Source organism: Entelurus aequoreus, linkage group LG07 (genome assembly GCF_033978785.1).
Source record: "Entelurus aequoreus isolate RoL-2023_Sb linkage group LG07, RoL_Eaeq_v1.1, whole genome shotgun sequence".
Classification (NCBI taxonomy): Eukaryota; Metazoa; Chordata; class Actinopteri; order Syngnathiformes; family Syngnathidae; genus Entelurus; species Entelurus aequoreus.
Window position 1 is genome coordinate 14,260,892 of NC_084737.1, and position 20,581 is coordinate 14,281,472.

Consider the following 20,581-nt stretch of genomic DNA (forward strand, 5'->3'; position numbering starts at 1 on the left):
CCGAGTGATTCCTCAAACCACCGCATTGGGGACTTTCGCGACTGCCACAACACATTCATTTATCATCATTCAAATATTACTATTCTAATAAAATCAAAACAGTTGTCAAAATGACACCATAATATTACGTATTAAAGGTAACATAACTACAAATGTAACCAATGTGAACATATTAGATTTACGCATAAAACAAAATAGAACAAACAAATGTAGAAACACACATTTTTACAATGGAGTTCAGGGTGCACATCGTGCCCTCATCAAATCGCGAGCGCTGCACGGAACTCTATAACTAAAAAGATGATGGTCATGTTGACTTAAGTCTTTTCATCTTGCTGTGTCGTTATTTTACCCGTTGAGTGGATATTTTAAAAATGAAAGAAGGTGTTGTGCGTCGCTACAGCATTAGTCTGCCGCCAGCCTCAACAGGAGCAGCTGATTGCTTGCACCTGCGCTGATCGGAGTAGCGGCAGCCAATCCAGAGGGTGCATACATTCAGCTGACACATCATCTTTAAACACTGTCATGTTTGTTACACTGGAATTGCTATGGCAATATCCAGTTTCTTTCAATAAAAAAATGGCAGTTAATTTTTATACTTGGCAAACTCATTTTGCGGGCCAGATTAAACCAGTTTGCGGGCCTGATACGGCATATTGCAACATTAAAAAATGAGCTGATTATAACTGCTGACACCCTTCACTTCCTCTGTCTATCTGCTCCTTTCTCCACAGCGCCTCCTTTGATAATGTCAATGAAGTGGATTTTACCTTTTTAAATGTTTATTATTGTAGCAATATGGTTGTTAAAGTTGAGGATTTTTGTGATTTCTGATCGTTTGTGAGGGTACCAAAGGGACTTCTGTGTGTGTAGGCGTGTTGGCCGAGCAGCGCATACAAAGTTTAGCAGCTTCTTGTTATTTTGTCTTGTTGATAAATAGAAAGTTGATCCATCACCACCTTGTTATGTTTGTATGATATCCAGTAGTGTGTAGCACTTTATTGTGTCTTCAAAGTGTGCAAACCTTTACTAAAATATGGACCTTTGTCGAGGCTGCAACCAATTATTCGTATTTTAATGTTTCTTATGGAGAAATCTCACAGAGAAATTCCTGGTACATGGGAATTGATACCGGTACTCAACGATACCAATATTTTGTGTGTCGATGAATATAAATAGTTTTTAAAAATGATATCAAATTTTTTATTGAAACATTTAAAAATGAGCTGATTATAATAGCTGTCCAATCCTTATATCATGTTTTATTATCATCATGTTATCATTTGAATGTATGACATTAAGTTGCAATTACAGATGTATAGTTTATAATGTGGTTTTTAGCTTTTCGTTGTACCCTAAAAAGTGTTAATACTGTAAGTATTGAACTTATTGCGCACCAACTAGGAGGTTTTGAAATCGCCACGTAAAATCTCTAATGCTATTCAGTAGCATGTCAATCACCCTTGATCACCCCCTGGGAGGTGAGGGGAGCAGTGAGCAGCAGCGGTGGCTGCGCCCGGGAATCATTTTTGGTGATTTAACCCCCAATTCCAACCCTTGATGCTGAGTTCCAAGCAGGGAGGTAATGGGTCCCATTTTTATAGTCTTTGGTATGACTCGGCCGGGGTTTGAACTCACAACCTACCAATCTCAGGGCGGACACTCTAACCCAGGGGTGTCCAAACTTTTTTCCACTGAGGGCCGCACACGGAAAAATTAAAGCATGTTGGGGCCATTTTGATATTTTTCCTTTTCAAACCATAACAAAATATATGTAATTTTTTAAAATATTACCTTAAGGGGTCCTGGGGACCATAAAGGGGCTCAGTCATTAAAATGTTAAAAATAAGTGAAATTATTATTACTATTTTTTATTTAACGCTGACAGTAAATCTCTTTTATCAACTTCAAGTTGATATTAAGAAATACAAAAAAAAGGTTTTATGGCTTTTCTGTCCAAAACAACTTTGTTTTTTATAGTAAAACTGAAATATGCAGTATTTAGTAATTAGACCCCTAAAAGATCAATAATGCAGGACACCATTGATTTAAATTATTTAATATTTTTGAGTAATCACAGTGAAAAGATAAATAAAATACAACTAAATATATTTGGGATCCAAAAGGTGCCCCACTCATAAAGTGATACATTTTTATTAGGTATTTATTTTACTTTCAACACTTAAGTTACGAGATCAACTTCAGATATATCCGTCGATTTTATATTTGAACTATTATTTTGTTTGTTTTATACTCTTTTGTCAAAGAAAACGTTGATGGTAACTACACAATATATGCATTATTTACCACATAAAACATTTTAAAGTGAAATATTTGAAGTAATTGGAGCCTTGAAAATAATTCATTATAACATGGATTTTTTTTGTCATAAGAAAGAAAGACAAAAGTATAAAAAACAGCCTGCATGGCAGCTTTGTGTCAATATTGCACTTTTTTCTCGTTAGATTTCACCTCATTCCACTTTTTTTAATGTTCTTTTTTTATTTTTGCAATAGCATTTCCAGAATGTGTGGCGGGCCAGTAAACAATAAGCTGCGGGCCGCAGATGGCCCCCGGGCCGCACTTTGGACACCCCTGCTCTAACCACTAGCCAAGCCAATGTATAATAGCACTGTCTAGCGCATTTTTGGAAAAGGGTAGCCTTACTTTACTTATGTTGCGGCGTGTTTTGAGTCAATTTCTTTGTTGGTCATTGAAAATTACAACACTAACTTGAGGGAGTTTGGCTTAGTCCGCTCTCAGTGCTGCTGGAGTGATCGACAAGTGACGAAGTGCGAATAGCTGGCGCGACGTCTCCCACAGCCCAGTTACCATAAGATGGCACAATGTTCCAAAAAAGTACCAGAGTCGGTACCCATCCCTAGTTATTTCGTATGTCTAGCTTGTGTGCTATCGTGTGCTTAGCTGTTGTGTAGCTGCTAGCTCCATGTTTACCTTTTGTAAATAACTAAAATACAAGAGCTTGTGTGCTTATTGGTGGACATTTAAATGTTAACTGGCTGTCCAGTTTTGCACGAGTAAAAAATGCAGGACTGCTGGTATCAGAGCGATTATATTAGAAAATGCTAGATGCAGGTCGATATCGTTCAAATTTTTTTTGACTGATATTGTGCCAATATCAATATGACATGGGGACACCTCTACACTAAATGACAAGGTGACGCATGAAAGACCGAGTTAAGCCTGGATTAGGTAACGGGGGTCGCCAACTCGCCGATTGCGATCGACCAGTCAATCATTGGAACCCTACCAGTCGATCGCGAAAATATTAAAAACAAAAAAAATAAAAGGCATCGGACATTTTTTAGCATCCAACATCCAAACAACTCTTCCCTGAACCACGATCATCATCGCTCGCCTGCAACGAGATTGTTATGGTTTGCAGAGGGAGATGATGTCTCAGACACCAGGGGGCAGTATAGCACAATGCTAAATATACCAACTAAGGAAATGAAGTGTGACAAAATCCAAGAGTGTGTATGGTGTAAGGCTATGTGTTGTAGATTAGCTGTTGAGTGTTACCGTAAATGTTGAACGAGATACGAGGAAGTCCAGGGGAGAGAGAAGTCTACAAGTCCGAGTCCAAAGCCAGGGAAGTCAAGGATCGAGGGAGGCAGTCAAAGTCCAGAGGGAGATCCGGGGAAAAGTGAGACGCACAGCTCACTTTCCAGGCGGTGGAGGGTATGTATATGTACGCCAACAGAAGACTATACTCCGGCTCCGCATGGCAGGTTGTGCGAGCTTACGAAGGCAGCTCGTTCATCCCAGGCAGGTGCGCTGATTACAGATCTCCTGCAGCCGTGCGGAGGTGCGCCCGCAGCGGAGAGGAAACGCCCGTGGGCGTGGCCCGTGGTGCTCTCACTGGAGCGCACAGACGGATGAGCGGCGTTGGCAGGAGTCTGAGCCGTAACAGGGATGTTAACAAGCCAAATACTAGAGTCTGTGAATGTTGCTCCAAAGTACGGATTTTGTGTTGATTTATACACAAAAGTAAACAGCCGCAGCTAAAAAAAAAAAAAAGAGTTCCGCCGTTTATCCCCTCTTTATCACAGAGGAAAAACCCGCTGACGTAAGACAACTTTCGTTCCATATGTGACATAGGATGGACAAATATACAACAGTACTAAGACTATAAACACTTCTACAGCAGGGATTCCCAAAGTGTGGCACAGGGGCCATCTGTGGGCCGTGACTCCTTTGTCAATGGCCCTTAGGCACCTTAGAAAGAGCAAAACAAAAATGTTTAATTCGGCGAACAACAAAAGTTACTGATGGTTCATGTTAGAATAATTGTTTGTAAGTTATCACAAAAAACTTTGTGTTGAAATGAGTTCCAGGCAAAAGGACAGGGGCCGTCTTTGAGGCCTACCAAGAGTAAGGCTTGTAAAACTCCACTGTGTAAGGGGGAGAGCCACATGAAGGGTTTTCTGTTTTCTCTCAGGTATGGTAATCAACAGAAGGATGTTGTTCTGGCCAAAGGACTTCAAAGCGGAGAGATGACAGGATCTGCCCAATTTCCAGACGAACTCTTTTTGAACTATTTTATGGACCTCTTTTTGAACTATTTTACGAACTCTTTTTCAACTGACCTTTTCTGTGAATTGTTTACGACCTTTTCTGTGAACTTTTTGCGACCTTTGTCCTTTGGAAACAGCCGTGGTCCAAAATAAAAGAAGGTGGCATACAATCTTTTGGCAGAGCGTGCTAAGATACTGTACAATGGTACAGTGTAAAGGTGACTCTCCTCGATATACACTACCGTTCAAAAGTTTGGGGTCACCCAAACAATTTTGTGGAATAGCCTTCATTTCTAAGAACAAGAATAGACTGTCGAGTTTCAGAGGAAAGTTCTCTTTTTCTGGCCATTTTGAGCGTTTAATTGACCCCACAAATGTGATGCTCCAGAAACTCAATCTGCTCAAATGAAGGTCAGTTTTGTAGCTTCTGTAACGAGCTAAACTGTTTCCAGATGTGTGAACATGATTGCACAAGGGTTTTCTAATCATCAATTAGCCTTCTGAGCCAATGAGCAAACACATTGTACCATTAGAACACTGGAGTGATAGTTGCTGGAAATGGGCCTCTATATCACCTATGTAGATATTGCACCAAAAACCAGACATTTGCAGCTAGAATAGTCATTTACCACATTAGCAATGTATAGAGTGTATTTCTTTAACGTTAAGACTAGTTTAAAGTTATCTTCATTGAAAAGTACAGTGCTTTTCCTTCAAAAATAAGGACATTTCAATGTGACCCCAAACTTTTGAACGGTAGTGTATTGAGTCTAATTTGAATTCTGTCTCTGTTTGATTCTTTGCCTCTTGTCTTGGTTAATAGATGTCATCAGTGTTTGAACCTGACAGCCCACATCAGTTAGTTATAATAAAACACTGACAGCCCACATCAGTTAGTTATAATAAAAAAAAAAAAAGTGGAAGTCTGTTTCTGTCGCCATTGAACTATCGAGATATTGGAGGTGATGGGATAGTGACAGAAGCATAATCCAGGCTTAAGAACAAAGATAGGTGTACAACTGCTCAGGTTCACGGTAAACCAGTAAACCAGTTCCTTACATTGGGTCCAGGATAACCTTCTCCTTTCGGACCAATTGGACCTGGAGGGCCCAGAACTCCACGGTCACCCTACAGCACACAGACACAGTATGTACGTAAAAGATGCTGTTGCACAACACTCGTTTGTCTAAATTGTCGTCGGGACCTCACCTTTGGACCAGGAAGCCCATAGCCGGTCTCCCCAATCGGACCAGGAGGACCGCTTGGTCCAATGTCACCCTAGAACAAATGTCATGTGTGTTTTTACAGCCTTAAAGACAACGGACATTTTGGGGTTCTGACACTTACCTTGGGTCCTGTAACAAAGCGTCCCGGTGGACCCGGTAAACCCAGCCTGCCTTCAGCTCCTGGTGCTCCCTAAAGAGTTAAATTAAGCCAGAATGCTTTTCATACAGTACCCCCCGCCTTCACTTATGCAAGCAATTCCCAGTCCTCACCTTGGGTCCTGATGGGCCACTAATGCCAGGCGGCCCAGTCAAGCCTCTTATTCCCCTTTGACCCTGGTCCCCCTGGGGGTAACACGGACAACACGGTCCTTAGCTCAGCGAGAACTGCCTGCTGTACAAGGTAAGGGAACTTTTTTTACCTTTTCGCCTTGGGTTCCAATCCCAGGCGGCCCTTCTTGGCCCCTGAGACCCGCTGCTCCCGCCTCGCCCTGAAGTCACAGGACACACACGTCCTTCATGACAAACAGTTGCTACTCAAGTCTTTGGGCAATCAAGTCAAACATGCTGTTGGATAATGAAAGGATTTGTCATGACAAATATATTTCAAAGAAAGCCAGGATTTGGAATGAAAAGTTCAGTGGAAATTGTAGAGCTTTGGAAGATAATGTCACGCATCACCAAGTTATTGCTCTGATACTACTATATATGTGTATATACATATGAATATTAGGGTTGGGACTTTTTGACCTTGGGGGTAACTATTCGATTCACAATCGATTTTCAAATCAAAATCAATACTTTTTAAGAGCTTTTGGTGCCAGTTCTATGATGAACTACATTCCTCCATAAAATAGATGAACCAGCTGCAATACATTTCTATATTACTCGGGAAAAAAAACTGGTTTTGTTCAATAAAATTCTACCCAAACATTTAATAAAGTCAAATACAAATAAGGCAACAAGAGAAATATCCGACACTTCTTTTCTAAAGTAAATCTGCACAGCAGATATAGATCATCTACACTATATTACCAAAAGTATTTGGCCACCCATCTAAATGATGAGAATCAGGTGTCCTAATCACTTGACCCTCCCACAGGTGTATAAAATCAAGCACTTAGGCATGGAGACTGTTTCTACAAACATTTGTGACAGAATGGGCCGCTCTCAGTGATTTCCAGCGTGGAACTGTCATAGGATGCCGCCTGTGCAACAAATCCAGTCGTGAAATTTCCTCGCTCCTAAATATTCCAAAGTAACTGTGGGCTTTATTATAAGAAAATGGAAGAGTTTGGGAACAACAGCAACTCAGCCACCAAGTGGTAGGCCACGTAAACTGACAGAGAGGGCTCAGCGCATAGTGCAAAGACTTTCTGCACAGTCAGTTGCTACAGAGCTCCAAACTTCATGTGACCTTCCAATTAGCCCATGTACAGTACGCAGGCAGCTTCATGGAATGGGTTTCCATGGCCGAGCAGCTGCGTCTAAGCCATACATCACCAAGTCCAATGCAAAGCGTGGGATGCAGTGGTGTAAAGCACGTCGCCACTGGACTCTAGAGCAGTGGAGACGCCTTCTCTGGAGTGATGAATCACGCTTTTCCATCTGGCAATCTGATGGACCAGTCTGGGTTTGGAGGTTGCCAGGAGAGCGCTACATTTCGGACTGCATTGTGCCGAGTGTGAAATTTGGTGGAGGAGGAATTATGGTGTGGGGTTGTTTTTCAGGAGTTGGGCTTGGCCCCTTAGTTCCAGTGAAAGGAACTTTGAATGCTCCAGGATACCAAAGCATTGTGGACAATTCCACGCTCCCAAACTTGTGGGAACAGCTTGGAGCGGGCCCCTTCCTCTTCCAACATGACTGTGCACCAGTGCACAAAGAAAGGTCCATAAAGACATGGATGACAGAGTCTGGTGTGGATGAACTTGACTGGCCTGCACAGAGTCCTGACCTGAACCCGATAGAACACCTTTTGGAATTAATTCGAACGCAGACTGAGAGCCAGGCCTTCTTGACCAACATCAGTGGTCGCTTTTGGAAGAATGGTGGAAAATTCCTATAAAGACACTCCGCAACCTTGTGGACAGCCTTCCCAGAAGCGTTTAAGCTGCAAAAGGTGGACCGACATCATATTGAACCTTATAGGTTAGGAATGGGATGGCACTTCAAGTTCAGTGTTTCCAAAACATTCATTTATTTGTGGCGGCTCGCTACGAAAGAATTAAGGCCGCCACAAATAGATTTTTATTTTTTATTTTTTCTTGTCCTGTCCAGTTTCTCAGGCAAATCATATAGTTGATGTAGATGCCCATATCGGCTGTTCAGATTTACTTTACAAAAGAGAAGTGTAGGATCAAGATTTTGGGAGCTCTTTGTTCAGCGGATCAGATGTTTGATGAAGCTTTGTGTCTATCTACCACCACTACTGTTTTCTGTTTATTTGTTACTGACTGTGGCAGGACACCTCTGCCTCTGTTTCACTTTATGTTGCTGGTAAATAATATGGTTGTAGTAGTAGGCTAAAGTTAAATTATTTAGTATGCACTAATTAAAGGGGCAGAGCTTTAAGAGACATTTTAGCTTTTATATTTTTACAAGATATATTTTTTGTAAGAACCACAATTAATAAATAATTCAGTGAAGAACTTATTGTTCAAATCTGTATATAAATATGTACATAAAGTGTTGTAATTATATTGTAAAATGGATGGGTGGATGGATGGACGTTTAAAACAAAACTGTTATTATTAATTAGTAAGTAAACATTTTTTGAGCCTTTTTAGAGAAAATCCTATCACTGTAGTAAATTATGCAAATTACTCGATGATGTCATGGTGACCACGCCCATAGCCACGCCCCCACCGCCACAGGTATCTTGGCAGTTTATGGGAAACACTGAAGTTCATATGTGAGTCAAGGCAGGTGGCCAAATACTTTTGGCAATGTAGTGTATATCTGCTTTAGGCCAGCTAGAAGGCCTTACTGACAACAACGCGTGATCTGATTGGCTGTCGCAACCGTCTGTCAAATGTTTGTGTCCGTTCACTTACAGTGCACAGACATTGTTGATTCTGAAGACCTCGGGCAGATTTGGTACAGCATGGCAACATAAGCTTGCTGAATTCTGATTGGATAAAACATATATAACTGAAAAACAACAGCGCTGGAAGGAGCATAATATAGCACGAAGAGAATATGAATAATTTTAGATATTTAGGGAAAGTAAATTAAAAATGACTTTCATCTTTAATTATGGTCATGATTTCTGGTTTTTAGGCCAGCAGAGAAGGCCTTGCTGGCCCTGATGGCACACCACTGCGTTTTAGCTGCTTTCCATCCTGCCATCGTTGATGTGAACAAAACTAGTCATCATGCATTTTAGTTCCCTGGATATGAATAAAGCAAGCGACAGACCACCTTTTGTCCAGGTGCTCCATCCTCCCCTGGCACACCTGGAAACCCAGAGAATCCGGGTGATCCTGACTCCCCCTGAAGACACAAAGAATATTTGTGTTCATCTCCAGACTTATTGACGTTTCATCATCACAGGGCTTTGACACACACCTTATCTCCAGGTTCTCCCCTTCCTGTCAGTCCTGGAGCGCCGACCTCACCTGGGAGCCCCTGGTCTCCCTGAGTGAGGCAAGAAAACATTACAAGTCAAAGTACTTTGGCCAAGGGTTGAGGCTCTGGGTGACAAGAATACACTAGATTTTGGAGTAGATCAATATGTGTTGTCTTCTCAATCAGTTACAATTACAATCAGTATCGGACCATTTTGGTGCCGATTATTGCCTTTTAACTCCGATCACAAACAACAATCCCCTCTGACTGACAATATATTCATTATTAGTCCCCCGGCTGACAAGTGGCTAGCAGATGTGTGTCTCTCGTAAAGTAATAATATTCTCCTCCATTACGACAAATAAACAGATTTTCTTTCTCAGTATCTTTAGTATCATTATCATGTATCATTATCAGCAGAGGACGAGGCTAAACATGTTATACACCGAGAACATACTACGGTTGTCCCGATACCAATATCTTGGTACCGGCACCAAAATGTTTTTCGATACATTTCTAAATAAAGGGGACCACAAAAAATGGCATTATTGGCTTTATTTGAACAAAAAATCTTAGGGTGCATTAAACATGTTTAATATTGCAATTTAGTCCTTAAATAAAACAGTAAACATACTAGACAACTTGTCTTTTAGTAGTAAGTAAACAAACAAAGACTCCTAATTAGTCTGCTGACGTATGTAGTAACATATTGTGTCATTTATCATTCTATTATTTTGTCAACATTATGAGGGACAAACTGTAAAAAATGATTATTAATCCACTTGTTCATTTACTGTTCATACCTGATTATTTTCTGTTTTAACATGTTCTATCTATACTTCTGTTCAAATGTAATAATCACTTATTCTTCTGTTGTTTTGGATACTTTACATTAGTTTTGGATGATAACACACATTTAGGTATCGATCCGATACCAAGTAGTCACAGGATCATACATTGGTCATATTCAAAGTCTTCATGTGTCCAGTCGATTATTGCCTTTTAACTCCGATCACAAACAACAATCCCCTCTGACTGACAATATATTCATTATTAGTCCCCCGGCTGACAAGTGGCTAGCAGATGTGTGTCTCTCGTAAAGTAATAATATTCTCCTCCATTACGACAAATAAACAGATTTTCTTTCTCAGTATCTTTAGTATCATTATCATGTATCATTATCAGCAGAGGACGAGGCTAAACATGTTATACACCGAGAGCATACTACGGTTGTCCCGATACCAATATCTTGGTACCGGCACCAAAATGTTTTTCGATACATTTCTAAATAAAGGGCACCACAAAAAATGGCATTATTGGCTTTATTTGAACAAAAAATCTTAGGGTGCATTAAACATATGTTTATTATTGCAATTTAGTCCTTAAATAAAACAGTAAACATACTAGACAACTTGTCTTTTAGTAGTAAGTAAACAAACAAAGACTCCTAATTAGTCTGCTGACGTATGTAGTAACATATTGTGTCATTTATCATTGTATTATTTTGTCAACATTATGAGGGACAAACTGTAAAAAATGATTATTAATCCACTTGTTCATACCTGATTATTTTCTGTTTTAACATGTTCTATCTATACTTCTGTTCAAATGTAATAATCACTTATTCTTCTGTTGTTTTGGATACTTTACATTAGTTTTGGATGATAACACACATTTAGGTATCGATCCGATACCAAGTAGTCACAGGATCATACATTGGTCATATTCAAAGTCTTCATGTGTCCAGTCGATTATTGCCTTTTAACTTCGATCACAAACAACAATCCCCTCTGACTGACAATATATTCATTATTAGTCCCCCGGCTGACAAGTGGCTAGCAGATGTGTGTCTCTCGTAAAGTAATAATATTCTCCTCCATTACGACAAATAAACAGATTTTCTTTCTCAGTATCTTTAGTATCATTATCATGTATCATTATCAGCAGAAGACGAGGCTAAACATGTTATACACCGAGAGCATACTAGGGTTGTCCCGATACCATTATTTTGGTACCGGTACCAAAATGTTTTTCGATACTTTTCTAAATAAAGGGGACCACAAAAAATGGCATTATTGGCTTTATTTGAACAAAAATTCTTAGGGTGCATTAAATATATGTTTATTATTGCAATTTAGTCCTTAAATAAAATAGTGAACATACTAGACAACTTAGTAGTAAGTAAGCAAACAAAGACTCCTAATTAGTCTGCTGACGTATGCAGTAACATATTGTGTCATTTATCATTGTATTATTTTGTCAACATTATGAGGGACAAACTGTAAAAAATGATTATTAATCCACTTGTTCATTCACTGTTCATATCTGATTGTTTTCTGTTTTAACATGTTCTATCTACACTTCTGTTAAAATGTAATAATCACTTATTCTTCTGTTGTTTGGATACTTTACATTAGTTTTGGATGATACCACACATTTAGGTATCGATCCGATACCAAGTAGTCACAGGATCATACATTGGTCGTATTCAAAGTCCTCATGTGTCCAGGGACTTATTTCCTAAGTTTATAAACATAATATGATTTTTTTTTTTTTTTAAAAAGGAAAAAAGATTTTGTGACGAGAAAAAATATCGATGTAATCATAGTAGTATCGACTAGATACACTCTTGTGCTTGGTATCATTACAGTGGATGTAAACATCTAATACTACTGGTATAATACTGTAATGTGATGGCGGTATAGCTCGGCTGGTAGAGTGGCCGTGCCAGAAACTTGAGGGTTCCAGGTTCAATTCCCGCTTCTGCCATCCTAGTCACTGCCGTTGTGTCTTTGGGCAAGACACTTTACCCACTTGCTCCCGGTGCCACCCACACTGGTTTAAAAAAAATGGAACTTAGATATTGGGTTTCACAATGTAAAGCGCTTTGAGTCACTAGAGAAAAGCGCTATATAAATATAATTCACTTCACCCATGGCGTTTGTTTACATTGTGACCCGGGTGAGCTACGGTGTGTAATGAAGCATGTTTAGCTATTCCTCGTCCTCCAGTGATAATAATACTTGAAAGAAACTTACTTTATTTGTCACCATGGAGACAAGGATTAGTGATTAATTTTTGATTCATTAGTACCGCGATACTATACTAGTACCGGTATACCGTACAACCCTGGTTACTAATAAGAATTGTGATTCAAAAATGTATTTCTTTTGACACCTCTGTTAAATATACTTGTTAGGGAAACAAAACCTGCCTTGTTTTAATGAATACTTAGACCTACTACGCTACTATCGCTTAATATTGGTCATTATGGCAGTACTTGGAGATCCAAATGTTTTCTGAGGTGGTCGTTAGTAAAAAAAAGATATTGTGTACTATGACTGTGATTTTTGTTACAAAAATTGTATGTAATACACAAGAATAAGAAGCTAGTTTAAATATTGTGTTGATAATGTTAAACTTTTAATAGCACTCACCATAAACACATTTAAAATGTATAGTTAATACATACAATCTCACTCATGGACGATGGGTATCTACACATCTTTAGTTGTCAGCACTATTTTGTTGTACAAACCTTGGGTCCAGGCAGGCCTTCTCCTGGTGGGCCCCTTATCCCCGGTGGCCCCCTGGGACCTGCGACGCCCTGGAATAGTGGCAGTTATTATTTAACATGAATAATACTTTGTGGGTAAAAGTGGCATGGTGTTTTATCCTTGCCTTCTCGCCCTGGATGCCCGCACCTGGCAGGCCGAGGAGCCCCGCAGGACCCGAAGGGCCCAACTCGCCCTGTAATGACACCGGCATGTGCATGTCAGAAGAAACCCTACTTTTACTCCATTACATTAGGAAGAAGTGGTCATTGATTTTTTTTTCAGCGACACCTAGTGGCCATAAAAAATCCTTAAATGATGCGGACACGTTTGTTACTTGATACATTTCATTACGCTTCTGCCTTGTAAGTAATTTGCAACTATATTTACTTCAATTAAGGACAAATGTTTGAGTTGTCTCACTGTAAATATTGTCATTGGAAAGCTGAAAAAAAAATCCATAAATTAGGTTTGGCATTAATGGTAAGTTTCCCACATTCATCAGCCCCAAAACAGTGAAGCTGCATTCATCCCCGGCGTGTTCTCCACATGGACACGCCCACAGAACGTGGAACTCTCGGATGTTCCCACAACAACTTTATCTCCATGCCTTTGTGAAGGCTTATTTATGGCCTCCTCTCCTCTTTACTGTACCTTGTCTCCTTTCATTCCAATACCCGCCAGTCCTCTGGGGCCCCGGGGCCCCTCCAGGCCTCGCTCCCCCTGTGAGCAATGACAAAGAAGTTACTCAACCGGTGGACAAAAAAAGGGCGAAGAGACAGTCGAAGCTTGTCCAGAGAGAATCGGTGCCGTTTCTGAGACGTTGATACTTGGCGTGCTAAATAAGACGTTCTCACCTGAGGCTCTAATGGTAGGGGGGGGGGGAACGATAATTCTTCCTCGGCACTGCTGTGAATCAGCAGCTTGTCCAGACACGTCACGTGCTTTAGCTGGGCAAATATTTTGACTCTGGGTTCACATTGAGAGAAAAAAAAGTGTCTGGCGGGCCAATGTGTATGTGCGTATAAATTATATATACTGCAAAAATCTGCTGTGCAGTATGTGTGTTTGGGTCCCTTTTTTTCAGGACCACTGATACCAAAAGTCACAATGTCCAAAAGACTTCTAAAAACAGACCACCTCAAAAAAAATGTAATGACATTTTACAGTTTTTTACTGAATGGGACACCCAAAATGTACATGAAAATAAGGAAAGTGGGATCTACAATATTAACTATGAACAATAAAACCCTGAATATTAACAACATATGAACATCTTTTACTTGTCAGACCAAGCAAAACACAACAAAAATGTACCAAACAGCAAAATATGAATGCAAAGTGTAAGAAACACATACAATATGATATATTATCACGTAAAAATCTGCTTTTGCATATTGTCCATGCAGACACGTCACGTGCTGACTTCTTTAGAGCAGAGCTGGGAAAATATTTTGACTCGGGGGCCACATTGAGAGAAAAAAATGTGTCTGAGGGGCCAACAATGTGTATGTGTGTATAAATTACATATACTGTAAAAATCTGCTGTACAGTATGTGTGTTTGGGTCCCTTTTTTTCAGGAACACTAATACCAAAAGTCACAATGTCCAAAAGGGTTCTAAAACAGACCACCTTAAAAAAACGGAATTGAATTTTACAGGTTTTTACAGAATGGGACACCCAAAATGTACATTAAACTAAAGAAAGTGGGATCTACAATATTAACTATGAACAATAAAACACTGAATATTAACAACATATGAACATCTTTTACTTGTCAGACCAAGCAAAACACAACAAAAATGTACCAAACAGCAAAATATGAATGCAAAGGGTAATAAACACATACAATATGATATATTCTCACGTAAAAATCTGCTTTTGCATATTGTCCATGCAGACACGTCACGTGCTGACTTCTTTAGAGCAGAGCTGGGAAAATATTTTGACTCGGGGGCCACATTGAGAGAAAAAAATGTGTCTGGGGGGCCAACAATGTGTGTATAAATGATATATACACATTTAACTGTAAAAATCTGCTGTACAGTATGTGTGTTTGGGTCCGTTTTTTTCAGGAACACTAATACGAAAAGCCACAATGTCCGATCGAGTTCTAAAAACAGACCACCTCAAAAAAACGGAATGGAATTTTACAGTTTTTTACAGAATGGGACACCCAAAATGTACATTAAACTAAAGAAAGTGGGATCTACAATATTAACTATGAACAATAAAACACTGAATATTAACAACATATGAACATCTTTTACTTGTCAGACCAAGCAGAACACAACAAAAATGTACCAAACAGCAAAATATGAATGCAAAGTGTAAGAAACACATACAATATAATATATTATCACGTAAAAAATCTGCTTTCGCATATTGTCCAGACACGTCACGTGCTGACTTATTGAGAGCAGAGCTGGGAAAATATTTTAACTCGAGGGCCATATTAAAAAGAAAAAAATGTGTCTGGGGGGCCAACAATGTGTATTTGTGTATAAATGATATATACACATTTAACTGTAAAAATCTGCTGTACAGTATGTGTGTTTGGGTCCCTTTTTTTCAGGAACACTAATACCAAAAGTCACAATGTCCAATAGAGTTCTAAAAACAAACCACCTCAAAAATATCGAATGGAATTTTACACTTTTTCACTGAATGGGACACCAAAAATGTACATGAAAATAAGGAAAGTGGGATTTACAATATTAACTATGAACAATAAAACACTGAATATTAACAACATATGACAATTTTTTACTTCTCAGACCAAGCAAAACACAAAAAAAATGTACCAAACAGCAAAATATGAATGCAAAGTGTAAGAAACACATACAATATGATATATTATCACGTAAAAATCTGCTTTTGCATATTGTCCATGCAGACACGTCACGTGCTGACTTCTTTAGAGCAGAGCTGGGAAAATATTTTGACTTGGGGGCCACATTTAGAGAAAAAAATGTGTCTGGGGGGCCAACAATGTGTATGTGTGTATAAATTATATATACTGTAAAAATCTGCTGTACAGTATGTGTGTTTGGGTCCCTTTTTTTCAGGAACACTAATACCAAAAGTCACAATGTCCAAAAGACTTCTAAAAACAGACCACCTCAAAAAAATGGAATGGAATTTTACACTTTTTTACTGAATGGGACACCCAAAATGTACATGAAAATAAGGAAAGTGGGATTTACAATATTAACTATGAACAATAAAACCCTGAATATTAACAACATATGACAATTGTTTACTTCTCGGACCAAGCAAAACACAACAAAAACGTACCAAACAGCAAAATATGAATGCAAAGGGTAATAAACACCTACAATATGATATATTATCACGTAAAAATCTGCTTTTGCATATTGTCCATGCAGACACGTCACGTGCTGACTTCTTTAGAGCAGAGCTGGGAAAATATTTTTACTCGGGGGCCACATTGAGAGAAAAAAATGTGTCTGGGGGGCCAACAATGTGTATGTGTGTATAAATTACATATACTGTAAAAATCTGCTGTACAGTATGTGTGTTTGGGTGCCTTTTTTTCAGGAACACTAATACCAAAAGTCACAATGTCCAAAAGGGTTCTAAAACAGACCACCTTAAAAAAACGGAATTGAATTTTACAGGTTTTTACAGAATGGGACACCCAAAATGTACATTAAACTAAAGAAAGTGGGATCTACAATATTAACTATGAACAATAAAACACTGAATATTAACAACATATGAACATCTTTTACTTGTCAGACCAAGCAAAACACAACAAAAATGTACGAAACAGCAAAATATGAATGCAAAGGGTAATAAACACATACAATATGATATATTCTCACGTAAAAATCTGCTTTTGCATATTGTCCATGCAGACACGTCACGTGCTGACTTCTTTAGAGCAGAGCTGGGAAAATATTTTTACTCGGGGGCCACATTGAGAGAAAAAAATGTGTCTGGGGGGCCAACAATGTGTATGTGTGTATAAATTACATATACTGTAAAAATCTGCTGTACAGTATGTGTGTTTGGGTGCCTTTTTTTCAGGAACACTAATACCAAAAGTCACAATGTCCAAAAGGGTTCTAAAACAGACCACCTTAAAAAAACGGAATTGAATTTTACAGGTTTTTACAGAATGGGACACCCAAAATGTACATTAAACTAAAGAAAGTGGGATCTACAATATTAACTATGAACAATAAAACACTGAATATTAACAACATATGAACATCTTTTACTTGTCAGACCAAGCAAAACACAACAAAAATGTACCAAACAGCAAAATATGAATGCAAAGGGTAATAAACACATACAATATGATATATTCTCACGTAAAAATCTGCTTTTGCATATTGTCCATGCAGACACGTCACGTGCTGACTTCTTTTGAGCAGAGCTGGGAAAATATTTTGACTTGGGGGCCACATTTAGAGAAAAAAATGTGTCTGGGGGGCCAACAATGTGTGTATAAATTATATATACACATTTAACTGTAAAAATCTGCTGTACAGTATGTGTGTTTGGGTCCCTTTTTTTCAGGAACACTAATACCAAAAGTCACAATGTCCAAAAGGGTTCTAAAACAGACCACATTAAAAAAACGGAATTGAATTTTACAGGTTTTTACTGAATGGGACACCCAAAATGTACATGAAAATAAAGAAAGTGGGATCTACAATATTAACTATGAACAATAAAACACTGAATATTAACAACATATGAACATCTTTTACTTCTCAGACCAAGCAAAACACAACAAAAATGTACCAAACAGCAAAATATGAATGCAAAGTGTAAGAAACACCTACAATATGATATATTATCACGTAAAAAATCTGCTTTCGCATATTGTCCATGCAGACACGTCACATGCTGACTTCTTTAGAGCAGAGCTGGGAAAATATGTTGACTAGAGGGCCACATTGAGAGAAAAAAATTTGTCTGGGGGGCCAACAATGTGTGTATAAATGATATATACACATTTAACTGTAAAAATCTGCTGTGCAGTATGTGTGTTTGGGTCCCTTTTTTTCAGGAGCACTAATACCAAAAGTCACAATGTCCAAAAGGGTTCTAAAACAGACCACCTTAAAAAAACGGAATTGAATTTTACAGGTTTTTACTGAATGGGACACCCACAATGTACATTAAACTAAAGAAAGTGGGATCTACAATATTAACTATGAACAATAAAACACTGAATATTAACAACATAAGAAGATCTTTTACTTGTCAGACCAAGCAAAACACAACAAAAATGTACCAAACAGCAAAATATGAATGCAAAGTGTAAGAAACACATACAATATGATTTTTAGCACGTAAAAATCTGCTTTTGCATATTGTCCATGCAGACACGTCACATGCTGACTTCTTTAGAGCAGAGCTGGGAAAATATTTTGACTTGGGGGCCACATTGAGAGAAAAAAATGTGTCTGGCGGGTCAATGTGTATGTGTGTATAAATTACATATACTGTAAAAATCTGCTGTGCAGTATGTGCGTTTGGGTCCCTTTTTTTCAGGAACACTAATACCAAAAGTCACAATGTCCGATCGAGTTCTAAAAACAGACCACCTCAAAAAAAATGTAATGAAATTTTAGTTTTTTACTGAATGGGACACCCAAAATGTACATGAAAATAAAGAAAGTGGGATTTACAATATTAACTATAAACAATAAAACACTGAATATTAACAACATAAGATTAAAGATCTTTTTTAAAGATTAAAGTACCAATGATTAAGAACATCTTTTACTTCTCAGACCTAGCAAAACTCAACAAACAGCAAAATATGAATGCAAAGTGTAATAAACACCTACAATATGATATATTCTCACTTTTATGCAGAAATTTGTCGTAAAAAATCTGCTTCCGCATCTGTTCCTGACACACGCGTTTGGGTCTGGCTGCTCTGAAAACAAACCCCGCCCACTCTGCTTTCTTCCTGGTCTGAGCTGCTGTGACGTAGATGACCGTAATAACCCCTATAACACCCAAAAGTGCAGATTTCGACCATTGAAATACAACCCCCGTTTCCATATGAGTTGGGAAATTGTGTGAGATGTAAATATAAACGGAATACAATGATTTGCAAATCATTGTATTCCGTTTCTATAGTTCAAGACTTACGGCCATTTAAAAACAGCACTGCACATCATAATGGCGGCGACAGTTTTGATGTTAAAGGTCTAAAAAAATGATGTATTTTGCCCAGGTCTGCTTTAGAGTGAGAACGCCATCTGTGACTGCGCCATCTAATGAGCACTGACCTGGGGTCTTGCTAAGCGTCTTTTAGGAAAATGAGTGGCCTATTTTAGTGGCATGAAGTCTCATCACCTCCTCTCGCTTGCATGCTTTGCTTCCGTCAGCACAATCAACGGCTCTGCCCTCTAGCTATAAATGAACAGACGGGCCCCCGCATAATTATCACCTGTGAACCTATTTGAATCTGGGTCTTGGCTGGAGCTGGTGAACAAACAGTAGGTCCTGTGTGTCAGCATACCTACCTTTGGGCCAGGGAGTCCTTCTCCTAAAGGCCCCCGCTCTCCTTGGACCCCCTGTGGCCCTTGAGGCCCCTGAATAAAACAATTTAAAAGAGCGTAGTCAAACAGAATGGAATATCCCGCATCAGCACAATGACTTGATGACATGTAAGCGTGTGAAATGTCATTGGAAAGGTTGTATTTAAATCCCCAGTCTGGATTAGGTGGGGATAGAAGATGGTTTATCGTTAACGCCTGTGACCTTAAAGGGGAACTGCATTTTTATTATTTTGCCTATTATTCACAATTCTTATGTAAGACAAGAACACGTGTGTTTTTGGGGGTTTTTGGGCAAACGATGGAGCTAACTATTCTGCCTATAAAGCCCTCTAAAAAAACATCCATAAACCGACAATACTCCAATTACATTTTGTGACCTGAATATTAACCAAGTATATTTCTTCCATTCATTTTCTAGATCAGGGGCCACCAACCTTTTTGAAACCAAGAGCTACTTTTTGGGTACTGATTAATGCGAAGGGCTACCAGTTTGATACACACTTAAATATATTGCCAGAAATAGCCAATTTGCTCAATTTACCTTTAACTCTACGTTATTATTAATAATTAATGATATTTACACTTAATTGAACGGTTTAAAAGAGGAGAAAACATGAAAAAAATGACAATTAAATTTTGAAACATAGTTTATCTTCAATTTCGACTCTTTAAAATTCAAAATTCAACCGAAAAAAAGAAGAGAAAAACTAGCTAATTCGAATCTTTTTGAAAAAATTTAAAAAATAATTTATGGAACACCATTAGTAATTTTTCCTGATAAAGATTAATTATAGAATGTTGATGACATGTTTTAAATAGGTTAAAATCCAATCTGCACTTTGTTAGAATATATAACAAATTGGACCAAGCTATATTTCTAACAAAGACAAATCATTATTTCTTCTAGATTTTCCAGAACAAAAATTTTAAAAGAAATTCAAAAGACTTTGAAATAAGATTTAAATTTGATTCTACAGATTTTCTAGATTTGCCAGAATAATTGTTTTGAATTTTAATCATAATAAGTTTGAAGAAATATTTCACAAATATTCTTCGTCGAAAAATCAGAAGCTAAAATGAAGAATTAAATTAAAATGTATTTATTATTCTTTACAATAAAAAAAATAAATTTACTTGAACATTG

At 38.3% G+C, this 20,581-nt stretch overlaps 1 protein-coding gene across 1 annotated transcript in view; it reads right to left on the reverse strand.

Moving 5' to 3' along the window:
* Positions 1-20,581, reverse strand: part of LOC133653254 (collagen alpha-1(XXVIII) chain-like) — a 96,178-nt gene that overhangs the window by 28,917 nt on the left and 46,680 nt on the right. The window contains exons 15-25 of the mRNA XM_062052335.1: positions 19,402-19,470; positions 13,537-13,605; positions 13,010-13,078; positions 12,867-12,935; positions 9,329-9,397; positions 9,182-9,253; positions 6,184-6,252; positions 6,035-6,106; positions 5,886-5,954; positions 5,748-5,816; positions 5,598-5,666 (exon numbers count right to left, since the gene is read on the reverse strand). Coding sequence (XP_061908319.1) covers positions 5,598-5,666; positions 5,748-5,816; positions 5,886-5,954; positions 6,035-6,106; positions 6,184-6,252; positions 9,182-9,253; positions 9,329-9,397; positions 12,867-12,935; positions 13,010-13,078; positions 13,537-13,605; positions 19,402-19,470 — 765 coding nt within the window. The remainder of the gene's footprint in view (positions 1-5,597; positions 5,667-5,747; positions 5,817-5,885; positions 5,955-6,034; positions 6,107-6,183; positions 6,253-9,181; positions 9,254-9,328; positions 9,398-12,866; positions 12,936-13,009; positions 13,079-13,536; positions 13,606-19,401; positions 19,471-20,581) is intronic.